Source organism: Centropristis striata, chromosome 12, assembly GCF_030273125.1.
Source record: "Centropristis striata isolate RG_2023a ecotype Rhode Island chromosome 12, C.striata_1.0, whole genome shotgun sequence".
Taxonomy (NCBI): domain Eukaryota; kingdom Metazoa; phylum Chordata; class Actinopteri; order Perciformes; family Serranidae; genus Centropristis; species Centropristis striata.
Window position 1 is genome coordinate 13,476,865 of NC_081528.1, and position 14,527 is coordinate 13,491,391.

General features: G+C 40.8%; 1 protein-coding gene across 2 annotated transcripts; it reads right to left on the reverse strand.

Moving 5' to 3' along the window:
• Nucleotides 1-204: 204 nt before the first annotated feature.
• pitx2 (paired-like homeodomain 2) lies at nucleotides 205-9,949 on the reverse strand. 2 transcript variants are annotated; one of them, XM_059346214.1, is made up of 4 exons: nucleotides 9,563-9,949; nucleotides 6,974-7,043; nucleotides 2,340-2,539; nucleotides 205-1,447 (listed from the first exon to the last, which is right to left on the reverse strand). In XM_059346214.1, exons 2-4 carry the CDS (start codon nucleotides 7,017-7,019, stop codon nucleotides 890-892), a joined length of 804 nt encoding a protein of 267 aa, XP_059202197.1. In that variant the 5' UTR covers nucleotides 7,020-7,043; nucleotides 9,563-9,949; the 3' UTR covers nucleotides 205-889. The 2 variants fall into 2 exon arrangements, with proteins under 2 accessions (XP_059202197.1, XP_059202196.1); XM_059346213.1 differs by lacking the exons at nucleotides 6,974-7,043; nucleotides 9,563-9,949 and adding an exon at nucleotides 3,031-3,517.
• Between the last annotated feature and the right edge of the window lie 4,578 nt (nucleotides 9,950-14,527).

Genomic DNA, 14,527 nt, shown 5'->3' on the forward strand with positions numbered 1-14,527 from the left:
ACACAGAGCAAAAACCAAATAATTTGTCGCAGGAACATTTTTTGATGCTTCTTTTTTTTAAATCCAGAATTGCTATTCTAAATCGATATTCACACAGACATTAATAATAAATTTATAATATGTTAGAAACACACAACTGGTGCGTTTTAGTATGTACATTCCCTTTTGTTTGCAAGCAAAACATGATTCCTTTTTAGGGTTTTTTTTTCTTCCACATGCGTTGATAAATTGAACCTGGAGAGGACTGGAGGGTTATAGCGCATTCGCCTCAACAAACAGGAGATGATAGTTCAAATATATATACAACCTTTTCAGTCAACAATTAACGTCCAAAAACCCACCATTGAAAAAAAAACCCTCATGACGAGCTATGAAAAATAAAACAGGCCTTTTTTTAAACTGTGGCGCAGTATGAAGCAGGCCTGGACTCATCAAAAAGGGGAATAAACCTAAAATCTCCCGTTTCAGTTTTGACTCCGACCTGGAGTTGAGCTTGTTTCAGTGGTTCAGTCTTCTAGTGCCCTTTTTGAAAAATGAAAAAGTAGTTGTAGTAGTCTCTTGTTCCTGTGGCCGGCTGTTTTTCATTACCCACACACTGCAAAAAATGACCACCCTAACAAGCCATTGTGGTGTTGTAATCACCCTCAAAATCACATGTTTTCTCCCAGAAATAGATGGAATAATCTCACTTGTTGAAAAAGTGGCAAAATCTTGAGGAAAAAATGTCAGAATCTGAAAATGCCATATAATCAGGAAATTTCCTGAAAAAAGTATAATTATCTGACTGCCAGATTTCCTCTCTCCCTTCAGAGAAAAATCACACTTTAAGCGTCACTACTCGCCTATAATGACTTGCTGTGGTGGTTATTTTTTGCAGTGCAGGTAGGTATTAGACTGGTCTGTCCACGGCGTACTGGCAAGCACTCAGATTAGTGGCCGGATTCTGCACACTGGCGTATCCAAAACTCGAGTGCTGCTTGGCTTTCAGTCTCAGGCTGGCCAAGCTGGAGTTACAAGTGTCTCTGTACACATATGGAGGGGTCGGAGGCGCGTAGGGGCACGCCGTGGAGGGCACCCCCGAGTTGAGGGACGGGTTACTGAGGTTGTTCAAGTTATTGAGGCTGTTGAGGCTGGAGCCCGGCACTCCCGTGACCGCCGATGGCACCATGCTGGAAGTCATGGAGGATATGGAGTTGGGAGGCGAGAACATGGTCTGCGAGGACAAGGGGTTGACATTCATGGAGTTGAAGAAGGGGAAGCTTTTGGTGGATAGAGAGGCCGACGTGAGGCCCTTGGCAGCCCAGTTGTTGTACGTGTAGCTGGGGTACATGTCTTCATAGGGCTGCATGAGTCCATTGAACTGCGGGCCGAAGCCGTTTTTGCAGAGCTCGGCTTGTTGGTTCCTTTCCCGTTTCCTCCACTTGGCTCGACGGTTCTTGAACCAAACCTGGAGCAAAGGATATGAGCAGGTTAGAAATTAATTCCCATACTTATTAATATTTTAAAGACTCTATATTTTATTACAATTGCTAGTCCGAAAACAGCTGTACAATTTAGTTTCACACATATTTAATTTTGTGCCAATTTTAATTACATGCAACTTTTTAACCTAGACTTTTTTCCTGACAATTGTAACGCCTGTAAATCCAAACATTCTTTAATAATCTGTGTTTTCCTGTGCAGCTAATTCCGCCTTTATCTGAGCAGAATACACACTGAGCTCTCTGCACCATCCTAATGTGGAGAGGATGTGTATTCCTCTGCAGGCGTCCACAAACACGCTGACCTTAATCACACAGCACCAGGGCGACAATCGCAAAATACAAGCTTTGCACCTCTTTCACACGAGCAGGAGAACACGACTGGTATCTGCCACCGACAGATGTCAACAGCCTTGACTGTTAACAACGTAATAATGTGTAATTACATTTAATAGGCAAATAATAGATAGGTTAGCTTTTATGTTATTTTATGACTAAATTACTAAATAGATTAAAATGAGACGAGAACCACAAATTAACTTGCTGCTAAAATGGATTATTTTGCACTGTATGCAGGGGGTTTGAATTATATTTAACCTCATAGACAAACACACAATTTAATTAAATTGAGCTTGAACCAGAAGTATATTTCAACAAGACTGTGATTGTTTGTTTTCCAGTTTTAAAAATGTGTCCTACATTATTTACAAGGAAATTTCAGCCGTGCGTAAAGTTTGGTGTCCGTGCGTAAAAAAATCGAGGTTTAAATTATTTGTAGGTTAACCGGGCAATTGGCACAAATTACCTCCAAAATTATACATACACTTTGTTTTTGTTTACACCCGAGGGAATACTCACCCTGACCCGGGCCTCTGTGAGGTTGGTCCACACGGCTATCTCCTCCCTCGTGCTCATGTCCGGATAGCGATTCCGCTGGAAAGTGGCCTCCAGTTCCTGCAGCTGCTGGCTGGTGAAGTGAGTCCTCTGCCGCCGCTGCCGCTTCTTTTTAGAAGGATCATCTGAAGAGTCGTCGTTTTTATTGTTGTTCTTTTCTTTTTCTGTCAAAGAGAAAGAAGTTGGTTCAGTTAGGGTCATGCGGATTAAGGCCTGTATGCTATAGGGGGAACAAAAAAAATCCTGAATCCTCTTGGTAATGGATGAGCTGTTGACAGTCTGGCTTCACCGGGGAAGAAATGCTCTGATTCATAAAATAAACCCAATTATTTTTACCATGTTTTAAAATTTCCTTCATTTTCTAAGATATTAGTTGACCTTTTGATTTATTCTAAGCACGGAGGGTATACGCCTGATTTCAGTTGACACAAGACAAGCTCTCTTTCATTTGCATAACACAGAAACTTTTCACAACACCACACACATACCCGTGTCCAAACTAATTATGTGTGACTAAAATGACAGCTATAATCGCCTATTTGCATGCATGTAAAACTCCCTTTTATGTTGATTAATGCGAGCCATCTTTTGTTTGATATCAAGATGACATCTGCGGCACCTCGCTGAGAACATCTGCACCCCGGGAGGTTCTTACCGATAGACTCCGGACTGGACGTGTCCGACACCGTGTGCACCTCTAACCGGTGTTTAGAGTCCACAGACCGCTGCAGCGGCTGTAGAGTAGAGGCCATCGCCAGAGCCGTGTGGTGCGTGGAGGCAAGTTTATTCCCTGTTAGATGGTGGTGTTCTATGTTTAAAGGATCCCTCATAGAGTTCATCGGTAGAGATCGCAAAGCTGGCTGTCAAAAGCAGAGTAAGTCCCTTCAGTACAACGAGGAGAGGCGGAAAGTCCGTCTGCGGAATGTCTTCAGTTCTCCAAAAAACGCACAGCAGAGCAGTTCCTCCTGCGGCTGAGATGAAACCTTCTTTCTGTTTAAACTGTAAAATGCTTTAAATTAGGCCATTGAGTGGTGCCATTCTAGCATCGGTGGTAAACAGCGGCTACCTCGGCTGACTATCAGAGTGACAAGGACAGGTAGGTGATATTAGATCCAGAGGCATACACACACTCCACCGCTCTGTTCATTTCAGCTGTTGCCTAAGCACTGCCTATCCAACTGCGCCTCTCTTCAGACCTCCACGTCACCGCGCTGCGCCCGCCCATATTCTCTCTGACAGGCACATCCATGTGGATATGACGGTGTGCCCAACCAACCGGAGCTCGCAGAAACGAGATATTTGTGCCAATGTGTTTATGCCGGGGCTGGCGCTTATTTTTCTTCTTCCAAATAAAAGCATGTAAAGAGAGATGGGACGCACGATGTACCCGCGGCGCTCCGTTGCCGTTGCGCAGCAGCCCAAGACCAAATAAAAATGAAAATAACACAGTTTGGCCTCATTTTATGAGATGGGTCCAGTGGCCCAGTAAAACGATGCAGTTCTATTGATACCCGAGCTGAGCCGCATGCTCGCAGGCTCTGTGTCACCGCAGTTTACTCAGGGACTCAATGTGGATAAAGCGAGCCACTGAGCGGATTGTATTGAGAAGCCGTATGAAAAAAAGATGCACACTGAATATCAAACACAACAGCCTGCTACAGCACAATGCTGCTATGAGAGGGCACACGGCTAAAGGAAAACATAAATGGAACTGCAGAAAGGAGGGATGTGGCAGACTGCGCCAAAATGCTCTGTGCGTAATTGTCAAATAAGGCAAGGCACATACATTATAATAAAGCAAGCGTTGGGATGGACACTTCTAGTATCATATACTCATCAAAGACAGGCGAGCAACCACTAATAAATCCATTTAAGCATTTTCATATCCAACCTGGATATGAAGCACAACGTGACCAAACTGTCCTAAAGTGCTTTACTATCCACTACATCCCTGTATGCAGATTATATGCTCAGCAAAAGCACTATCAGTCATACAAGTTGTCAAATGAGGCGATCCTCTTGACCTCCCCAGAGTTAAGGTTCAAATATCCATTAAATCAACCCCAGTGGAGCCGCAGTTAACCACGCAGACTCAGTTTGTTGACGACGGATTACTTTATCTGGGTGCTTAACTGGATCTCTTTCCTCAATTTGGACTCATCAGTCGTTCTCAGCCAGCTCTACTTCCTGTAGTGTTTTTTTTTTTATTTTTAATCTGATAAGACTCTCATTTGCCTAAGAATCTCTGAAGGAGGACTTTTAATGAGTTTGAGCTGATATGCCAGCGATTTTTTTAACCTATAACTCCCAAAAGATCGTGATGCGTAAAAGCAAAGTAAACATGTCTAATCAAACAAATGCGACTTTAATTTTCAAGGTGGGGGGGACTGAGGGTGGAGAGATGTCAGCTGGGTAACAGGTGATTGGAGGGATGGACTGATTGTATAGAGAGGAGGACACGCTCAGCCAAAATGACTTTAAATATTGATTATAATCTGATTCCTTTTTCTTATTCCAACTGGTTCGTCATCATCAAACAACACACTCCACATCTCCACGTGGCCAGGCGGACGCCCCATTCAGCCAGCACATTTGGACTTGGCGCTGTTAAGAAGTTACTGGGCTAATCCCGTGAAAGCCCCTGATATATAAATACCAGCAGACCATAGACTGTATGCAACACACACACACACACACACACGCGCGCACTCTGAGGGACGGAAGAGACTATTAAAACACGGGAGCCAATCACTCCTCATACAGAGCAATAAAACCTTGTTTGGATGCTCTCTGAGTAATTAACATGATGCACATTTATACATTTATACAAGTTATAATAATCATGTCTAGGAATGGATTTATGTTTTTAAATTAATATAATATTTTCAAACATCTTTAATATAAAATCACTAAAATGCCATTTAAAATTGATATATATATTTTTTTCATTAGGCCTATTTCATAATTAATCATAGTATGCATTAGATAAACGTCTAATAACATAAGTTCTATATTTAAAAATAAAGCTACTATAATAAATATGAAATAAAAAATAATACATAAAATAAAAATATTATTTTATGCCAAACAGCGACCAATGTGTTGCTCCTTTTTCCTCCCAGCCGTGTTGTAATACTAAACTTGAAGTGGATTATCGGTTTCCTCTTCATTTCTACCTTCTGAATGCTTTATCTCTCTTCTGCGGATTACTGCGCGCAATAGGCCTCCGCCATTGAGGGCCATTAATTAGCAATTCAGTCAATATAGGGGGAGACGACAGGGCTTTTTACATAGGATTAAGGAGACACCAGATTCCTCCATTAGTATATTCCTCCTCACGAATGGGCTTTCATTATACATTTAGTTTTCCCCGGAGTCAATCCAACAAGCGCTGCATATATTACAGCAAAAACAGTTGGCGCTGGTGCAGGGTCTATATTTGACTCCCTCCCCGTGAAATTCTGTTTTTATTTTAGTTCTCCTATTATTCTTAATCAATGCTCGTTCACACTGTGCAGCTGTGAAGCTATGAACACAGCCTGCCCTCTCAATGTCGGCTAAATGAAACAGAATGAGAGTTATTGGTTATTCGTTTAAGACCCTAACAAGACCTAATGTCATTTCCCCGCCATATTGGAGAATAATTAATAAATCCCAGACTTTGTCGAGCAGGGGAATTCTGTTTAGTCTCTTTTATTCCTGGATGTTAGGAATTATGCGAATTGAGTCGAAGTATTAAACCACAAATATATGTTTTTTTCGTGTTATAATAACAGTCTCGCTGCGCCAGAGTCCAATAAAAGTTTAAATTAAAGGGTGCAATAAGATGTGTCACTGGTCATATATGTCCAGCTTCTAATTAGAACAAATAAAATCGTCGCAGAGCTGTCAGACACCCTGAGCACAGCCTCTGCTGATGCTCCGAGGGTGCACGTCAACATTCCACCACCAGGTGTCGCTCTAACACAGCAAACAGCCTGGATTCACCAGCAACTGCTCCACACCGACGAGCATACAGGCCATCAGATCTGAGACTACTAAACATTTTGGAGCAGAAAATCAAACTTAAGCAGCCTTTTTTTAATGTACAATTTGATATCTTGTAGTCTTAAAGTGTGAGTTAAAATAGTGATGAGGACAATGGGAGATTATGTTGTGATAAATCAGCGATATGTTTTTTAATTCAATTTACGTTTTTAAGCTTCATCTAAGAAATATCACAAAACTAAAAATTGGAAACAATTCCCTCATTATCAGAAAGGCACTTAAAATAAATTAGATTTTAAGACCAAGACATCAATGGGTCATATTTAAATAAAGTAAAAATAATTACAAATGTATTAAATAAAAATGTGAAATTAGCTGTTATTAATAGATATAATTTTTTGAGGCAAACCACACTATTAACTCTTCTGAGTGCCGTTTTTATTTAAATATTAAATAGATAAATTAATGAAATAAAATGGATGAAAAAATATTTTCATGTAGGCCACAATTGAAGTGACAGTCATGGTAAATGTAAAATCATTTTGCTTTATTGTTTCTGTGATGTGTGATAATTGTACTGTAGGCCTGCTGATGACGGATCAGATACTCACCTATTTGCGCGCAGGTGGTGGCCAGTTTGCGGCAGTGGGAGTCCATTATGGCAATTTAAGGAACCCGCTTCTGTAAAAACACACAAAAGAGCCACAATTAGCCTTTAAGTCCAGTAAACAACCCCGCTGTGATGTTCTCTGACATCCAACTCCACTTCTGCAGCCAGTACTTTTTTGGAGTCAACACAAGACTAAAAGGAATAGCAGTGTGCTCAAAGGATAAGTGTTAGATTACAAGACAAAATGCTGGTGGTCTGGAGGAAAATATTTAAAATTGAATTAACTAAATTCAAATTCAGATATCTAACGCGTGTAAAAGCTCATTTATAATTAAAATGAATACATAAAAATACATACAGTTGGGATGTGAGCGGTGGTGCACACACTGGCAGCAAAAATGCGCATTTTAATGAGTCTCATTCTGGTCTGAGGGTCTCTTTTTGTGTAAAAATGCGTCAGAGTTTAACTTATTTTTAATTGAATTGAACCTGTTTTAGGCCACAACTTCGCATATACATAGAAACTTACATGGAAACCTCTCTGGACTGACAAAAAATAATGAAAGCAAGAGGATTTGCGTTGGATAAAAATGAATAATCTCATTCTTCTGAGTCTTGATTGAGGACAAATTAGAGTCATGTTATCGCACGTCATGTGTTGTTATATATTTTTCCAGTGTAAGATTTATTTTCGTGCAGTCTGAATATATAAAACCCGCCGTGTTGTGCATGAGCCGGCTCTTGTGTTTCGATGCAGCCTGCAGCAGTTGGAAGTGGAGTGATTCCGTAGTAAAATCACGGGATTAGAGTCTGATTGAGATGTCTGTCGGTGGGATATTACAAAATTCATTATCGCAGCCCTCATACTACCTCGATATGAAGTTACACAGATGGGGTTTTATTAGTCCAGGCTCACAATGTTTGCTTATGATAATTCAAGTCGGGGGGAATTTGCATGCAGTCATGCTGTTAACCATTTTCCTCAGCTCTTCTCTTCACCTGCTCTACATCATCTAAGGTTTTTTTTTTCTTTGATTCAGAAGATGCAGATATTGGAGGTTAAGTTTTACGTCGTGTACCTGCACAACCGTTCTTCTTACCCCTCCTCTATATCCCACTGCAAAATGAAATAGTGGGGGTCAGGCTGCAAGGTGTAAGGTTATTGCATGCGGCTCACTGTTATCTAATCAGTGAGATTTAATGAGGGGTCCCTCCAATATTTCAGCCTGCCTGGCTGCTCCGCGGCCTCTCAAATCCTACCTCGTATTATTTATGCATTTTACTGTCTTTATTTTTCATTGTATAAAACTATGGATACAATTTCTACCAGAAATTATTTCTTATTCGTTTTTTTTGTATTTATTGTTATTGGTGTCTTTAAATCAACAGCACATGTTCCCTTAAAAAATACAGAGAAGAAACACTAATTTTTGTGCCAAATAAAATTGTGTATATCATGCGATACATTTTCGTTTTTTTAGTAAAAAAAAAAAAATCGATATTAATGCGATAATTTAAAGAATACACAAAAATGTTTTAAAAATATGTTTTAAAATGTATTTAACACATAATATAATAACAAATAATAACAATAATAATAATAATAATAATAATTATATTGTATTATGTTGTAACGGCATTTTATTGGAAATGAGGCCTTGTAATATGTATGTCTATTCTGTCTAACGTAAACCACAGTGTATATCCAATAGCATCGCTTTAAAGATCTAGCTATTATGATTACTTGTATTAATCCCGTTCATCCATTCATTCTTACTCCACGGACGCGCTCTGCTCTCACCACCAACAGTTGATATGAATCAGTGACTCACGTGGCATGAGGCCCAGTGCAGACAGAAAGCTGGCATTGCCTCACACTGGCTTTACTTCTGAAATTAACACAGTAGAGCATGAGACTGCAGCCTTTACCGGGAGATGAATCGACTAACCTCCACCATATGGTCCTGTATTAATTAAAGGCGTGAGACCGTGAACGTCGCCTCTTTTTTTCCCCACAATGTTTTCCCCTCTCTATATTGTAAAAAGGATGAAGAGGAAGGCAAAACACATGTGAAGTAACGTTATTAACAGGGTTATTTATAATCTATTTAGAAGCACTGACTCATAATTAAATTTAAAGTAATTGGAAGGGTTTTAAAGAGTTTTTGTTAAGTTTACGCACAATTTGTCGCATTTTATTTGTATTTGCGTCAACTTAAATCACAATTTAAGGGCACCAAAGTGACTACCTGCGGGATATGATGCTCAAAAATGTTTTTTTTCTGACACTTTAACAGTTTCCCTACAATTATAAGTAATTTCAGGACAATACAATGCGGTTTCTTTTATTTCCTCACACTCCATCACCGCTAATGATACATCATTATCATCCGCCGACCTATAAGGGCGAACCCTGCCCTCACATCACTCCATGCTCCTTTATGTGACAGCCACGGCTTTGAAATTCACCGAGGAGTCAAAAACACGCGGTGGAACAAATTCCTTCACTTGCATTAACTCACATCTCAGTTTTATTTATTTTTAGTACCTCTACTACTACTCCTCCTACTGCTGCTGCTGCTCTACTTACCAGTTGTAGACACCGGTGGTGGTTAGACTCTCCAAGCCGTCGGCGTTTTATTCTAAAGAGATAAATTCCACCGTCCAAACACAGTCGGACACCAGTGATTGTGTTTAGAGCGAAAATTCAGGAAACTTCAATGTCCAGGAACGCTGAAAGTCTAAGTTTCTGTCCGGAAGTGTGCGCCTCGCATGGATGTGGCTCCCCCCGCTATGTTATCCAAAAACAGAGAGCCGCAGCGCTACCTTTTAGGATAGTTTCATTTATGCGCATAAATAACCATCTATTTACAGTGCGAGGAGAAACGGCGAAGGAGGCGCTTTCATCCGAGTCTCCCCTTGGTTCGTCCTCTTCTGTCTTCCTCAACTTTTTCCCCCTTGAAAGACGCTCCAAGAGTGGCGCATTTTTTTTCCTCCTTCTTTTGAGCTCAGAGAGGGACCCCGTCTGTGTGTCTGTGTGTGCGTGTGTGTGTCTTTTTAAAGGGGTGTGTTTGTGTATGTATGCGCCTGTGCCTGTGTAGTGCAGCTGAGGGTAAACTCTCAACTTTCAACAACAATCAAAGAAAAAAAATCCGGATGGCATCTTTAAAAAAGAATAATAATAAAAAACCTTTAATATTCCTGTTAGAGCGCCTTTACGCACCGCAGTAGTGCACCATTTGAGGCATGCAAAACATATAGTGGTTCAATTTGCCTAAACCTATTCTTCAATTTCAAACATGCAACTCAACTGCTTATTATCTCAAATCTGCGCGCAAAATAAACAACAGGCACAACCACAGATTCATGACTAAACCCACTTACTGGCAGTTAATTTAAAGAAATGCTGCATTTAAAGTCCCAGATGCGGATTCCTATGGCAGCCTATTATGTAATCAGCAAATTAGAGCCTCATTAAGCCTGTTTGACACCAACTATAAAATGTAACACATTTAAAAAACCACAATATTTTGAATATTGAGAGGGAAAACAAAAATGAACGATTTAGGCTCCTCTAGGGCCAGACAGAGCCCCTATCGTGTTGCGGATTTATGTGCAGATGAAGTGAACAGCTGGCTCGGATGCAAATGTTCTTTATAGATCCGTTTCGTTAGATACAGACTGATTTTTCCATTCGCATCTTAAGTGAGGCGGGCAGACCGGACGTAGGGCCCACGCTCCCTGCGCCTAATCCGTCTTTTACATTTTTAGTCATACTCTCATTAAACCAGTAATTAATGCGCACATCCACACGGGAATTTCCAGGCAATAAGGGGACACTGAAGCAAAGCAGGCGCATCATCCACCCCTCCATCCAAGAATTTGGTGAATCAGGAATGGTTTGAATCCTGCTATCCCAAACACAAAATAAATGCAGCCTTAGATGGACTTATAAATGAAGAATTATAAGAGCCAGTGTAATTTTTGATAGCTGCTCAGATCAGGTTTATTTAGTCAGGACTATAAGATTACATTCAGTCAGTTTTTAGCACACACAAATTCCTCTTACAAAGGCCCAAGAAGGCCATATTTTATTAATTTTCCACTCGCGTAAACACACGCGCAGACAAAGAGCGTTTGGTCAAATGCAAACCAATATAGGGAATAAATAAATAAAATGTGCATATTTGCCAACACAGCTCGCTTCACAATTTGACCCGTGCGCTTTAATATTGGGATGTTGTGATATGGCACACGCGCGCATGCAAGCACAAACGTGCGCGCGCGCACACACACACACACACACACACACACACACACACACACACACACACACAGAATGCAAGTAAACTCGTGCAGAAAACACCAAGCCTGCATCATGCACATGTTCACATCACGCCCCGCCTGCACGGGGGAGAGAAAAGAGGGTGAGCTGCGTCTGGAGAGGCATGATAGTTCGGCTATATTCTCCTCTTACCTTCTTATACAAAGAAAAAAAGAATCAGTCAAGAGCCTCCTCTTTCTCACGCAGAAAGGTGCAGAGGAATGCCTGAAGTTCAGAGAAGGCTGGCGGGTATGAAATCTTTCGCCTCGGGGGCAAACCGGCGGCTTCTTTTCATTTCAAGCGCTTATCGATTCGCCGTTGTCATCTTTGGCGACGCAGAAGGACACTTGAAAGAATTTCTGATGGGGCTGTGATGTGAGAAACAGGGTGACCTGCTCTCGCTGATGCTCTCTCCTGATTCTTAACGAGCACATCAGCCCCCCAAGCGTCAGTACAGTTGGACATTTCAACTTTTCCCCCTCCTGCATACTGGAGAGGACTTTAAAACACTCCTGCAGGCTTTTCCATGTGTATCAGCACGCATCCAAGCCTCCGCTTTTAGGAGGAGAGATGATAGACTGCCCAGCAAGTCCGCCACAACACAAAACTTAGGCCACTGTTTGTAAAAAGAACAACGTGTGAACTTTTATTTTCAAGTTTTATATTGAAAGAATTAGCTTTTTCTTCTTTTTTTTTTGCTCATTCTTTCACTGTGCTTGATTACATTATTAAGCTTCACACCACACCAGTGCACACCTAAGAGCATCCAAGAACAGGCTGTGCATATAAAATAGGACATTTTTTTCTTGGAACCAATATTTACAACTCTAAGGCCTGTGACTAAATGTGCAGTTTAAAAGCCAAAAAAGTGTTCTAAAATATGCACAAGCATCAAAACCAGCCATATATATAGTAAATATGGGCTTTGATGTGTGCCAAATTGTACTTTTGTCACAAGCCTATTAGTCTTATTGTGAAATTAAATCCCAATTTATTTCTAGAGAATAAATGTCTCTGCGGCCTTTCCATTCTGTTCATGCAACGAGGAATTGATTAAATACATTTAAATCAGACAGAATTTAAATTGTTCAACAAGCTCCTCTCTGATTTCTCACCTCACATCACAACTTTTGCATGAATTCATAGATGCTGTCATTAAAAGCGACTCTAACCCTTTTTTCCCCAGAGCATCCAATATACAAGTCCTGTCATCAGTTTGTTGCACTGGGAATCTTGAGTAATGCAGATGTGAAGTGGTTCCATTATTCAGGGATGCACTTTCACTGAAAAACTAGTTGATTTTCTTCTTTTTTTCAGTTTTCAGCCTCAAACCACATGTGATTGTCGCCTAGGGTTCTGTCTGGCCAACACTCTGTGGCCATGTAATAAAATTTGGAGTCAAATTGGTGTTTCCAAAGCCACAAATCTTTAAACAAATCAGTTTATGTTCTGCTAATATGTTAGAAATAAAGTAATGGCTGGGAATTTAGTTTTATTGTGTGGTGTGACTTCTCTACAATTGAAAGGAGGATGAATATGGAGAAGAGGAGAGGATGAATCGCAAAGAGAAAACATTATGAGTCTTTCTCCGTCGAGACAGAAATATCCTGTGTGTATTTCAATTTGTCAAGTATCACTCCAAGAACGTTATTAGCGAAAAAGCTGCCTGTAAATTAACCAAATTAAAAGGGTGGCTCTTTGATGGCTCTTGAGCTTGTTGAGCGGCTTTATGCCTGATCCTTACTATTCCAGCTCTGTCACAGTACCAAAGGGAGACGAGCTACACCAATGCTAAGCACTCCAACTCAGCAACATGGCTTGTGGTTTAGAACGCTCTACGCGAGGCCAGTAAATGACTTACACGATCGGCTACCCTCACTTCTCCCGACATGCCCGGCTAACATGGTGTATATTTAAAAAGTACTCAGCTCTTCGTCTTTGTCTTCTTCTGTAATTATCCTATCCTCGGCTTCCAAAGAAAATGCTTAGCTGATGTCATTGTGGTTTTGGCCCCCCGACTGCTCTAATATTAATCCCATGCATGAAGCGGCTTCAAATGAATAAGGATTACTTTGAATTAAACTCTGGTCCATGTTTTCATGTGAACACATTAACTCCTGTCAATGCTGGTCAGTCAGACGAGCCTGTCTCCATTCCTCTTGACTTTGGACATGACATGGCTTTGGTCAAAGCGTGATTAAAAATGTCCCCGAGACTCGGACGGCATTCATTACTCTGACAGCCACAGACGGGCAGCACCACGGTGCTTTTATGGCACGTGGTTGATCTTGGGGAAAGTAATAGTCGGTGCATGCATAAACACATGCGGCCTCAGCCTTAATCACAGGTGTGAGCGAGCCAATAAATTGCTCAAGCAGGTCTCTGATCAATTACATGAAAAATCAATGGGAAGCTGCCACTAACCTGCCTAAGGGGAAATCGGCCAAGAATGAAATTGGTGTGATAAAATGACTATGATGCCTCCCACCCTGTCGATAACATGTAAAACAGTTCGGCTACATGTTAACTCTCCTGTCAGCAGACCTGAGGTGGACCCAAAGGTCACAACTGGAATCAGCTTAGTCCTAATTGGTCTACTGTGGCAGAGAGAGAGAGAGAGGGGGCATAAGGAGAGGCAGGAAAAAGAGCTGGAGATATAAAGCAGCTCAATCAGACAGTGGGGTCTAGGATGGAGGATATATTTTCATAATTTTTGTGTTTCGACAAAATTAAATACATGGAATGTTTAGATACAGGTCATTCAGGAAGGGTTTGAGTCCACTCACTAGCTGGTTCTGGAACTTTCAACCACATCTCATGGTTTTCATCAGTAAGATTGCACTCCTTAATAGTGAGCTGAAAGATCAGTTTGTGCAGATTAAAATGAACTACTTCACATTCGTATTTCATAATTTTAAATGGAAAAAAAGTACCGTCAATACCATTCACTTTTGCTTTCCTGTTTTTTTTGTTGTGTTAAAGTCTTTTACGCAATTTTAGTAGTTCCCATCCGTCAAAATTATGTTTCCTCTACCACCTCCTCTGTGGGTTTAATTTTAGGTAGGGGAAACTCGTATCAATTGGAAAAGGCCTAGTGTGCAGTGTACAGCAAAAAATGTGTGAGTGTCTTTAACTGTCGCAAGAGTTAACGATGTGTGTTCCTGTTCAAACCGAAATGCTCAGTTTACCATTCATTAAAAACATCAGCAGATTAAATGAAAGGCTCATTTC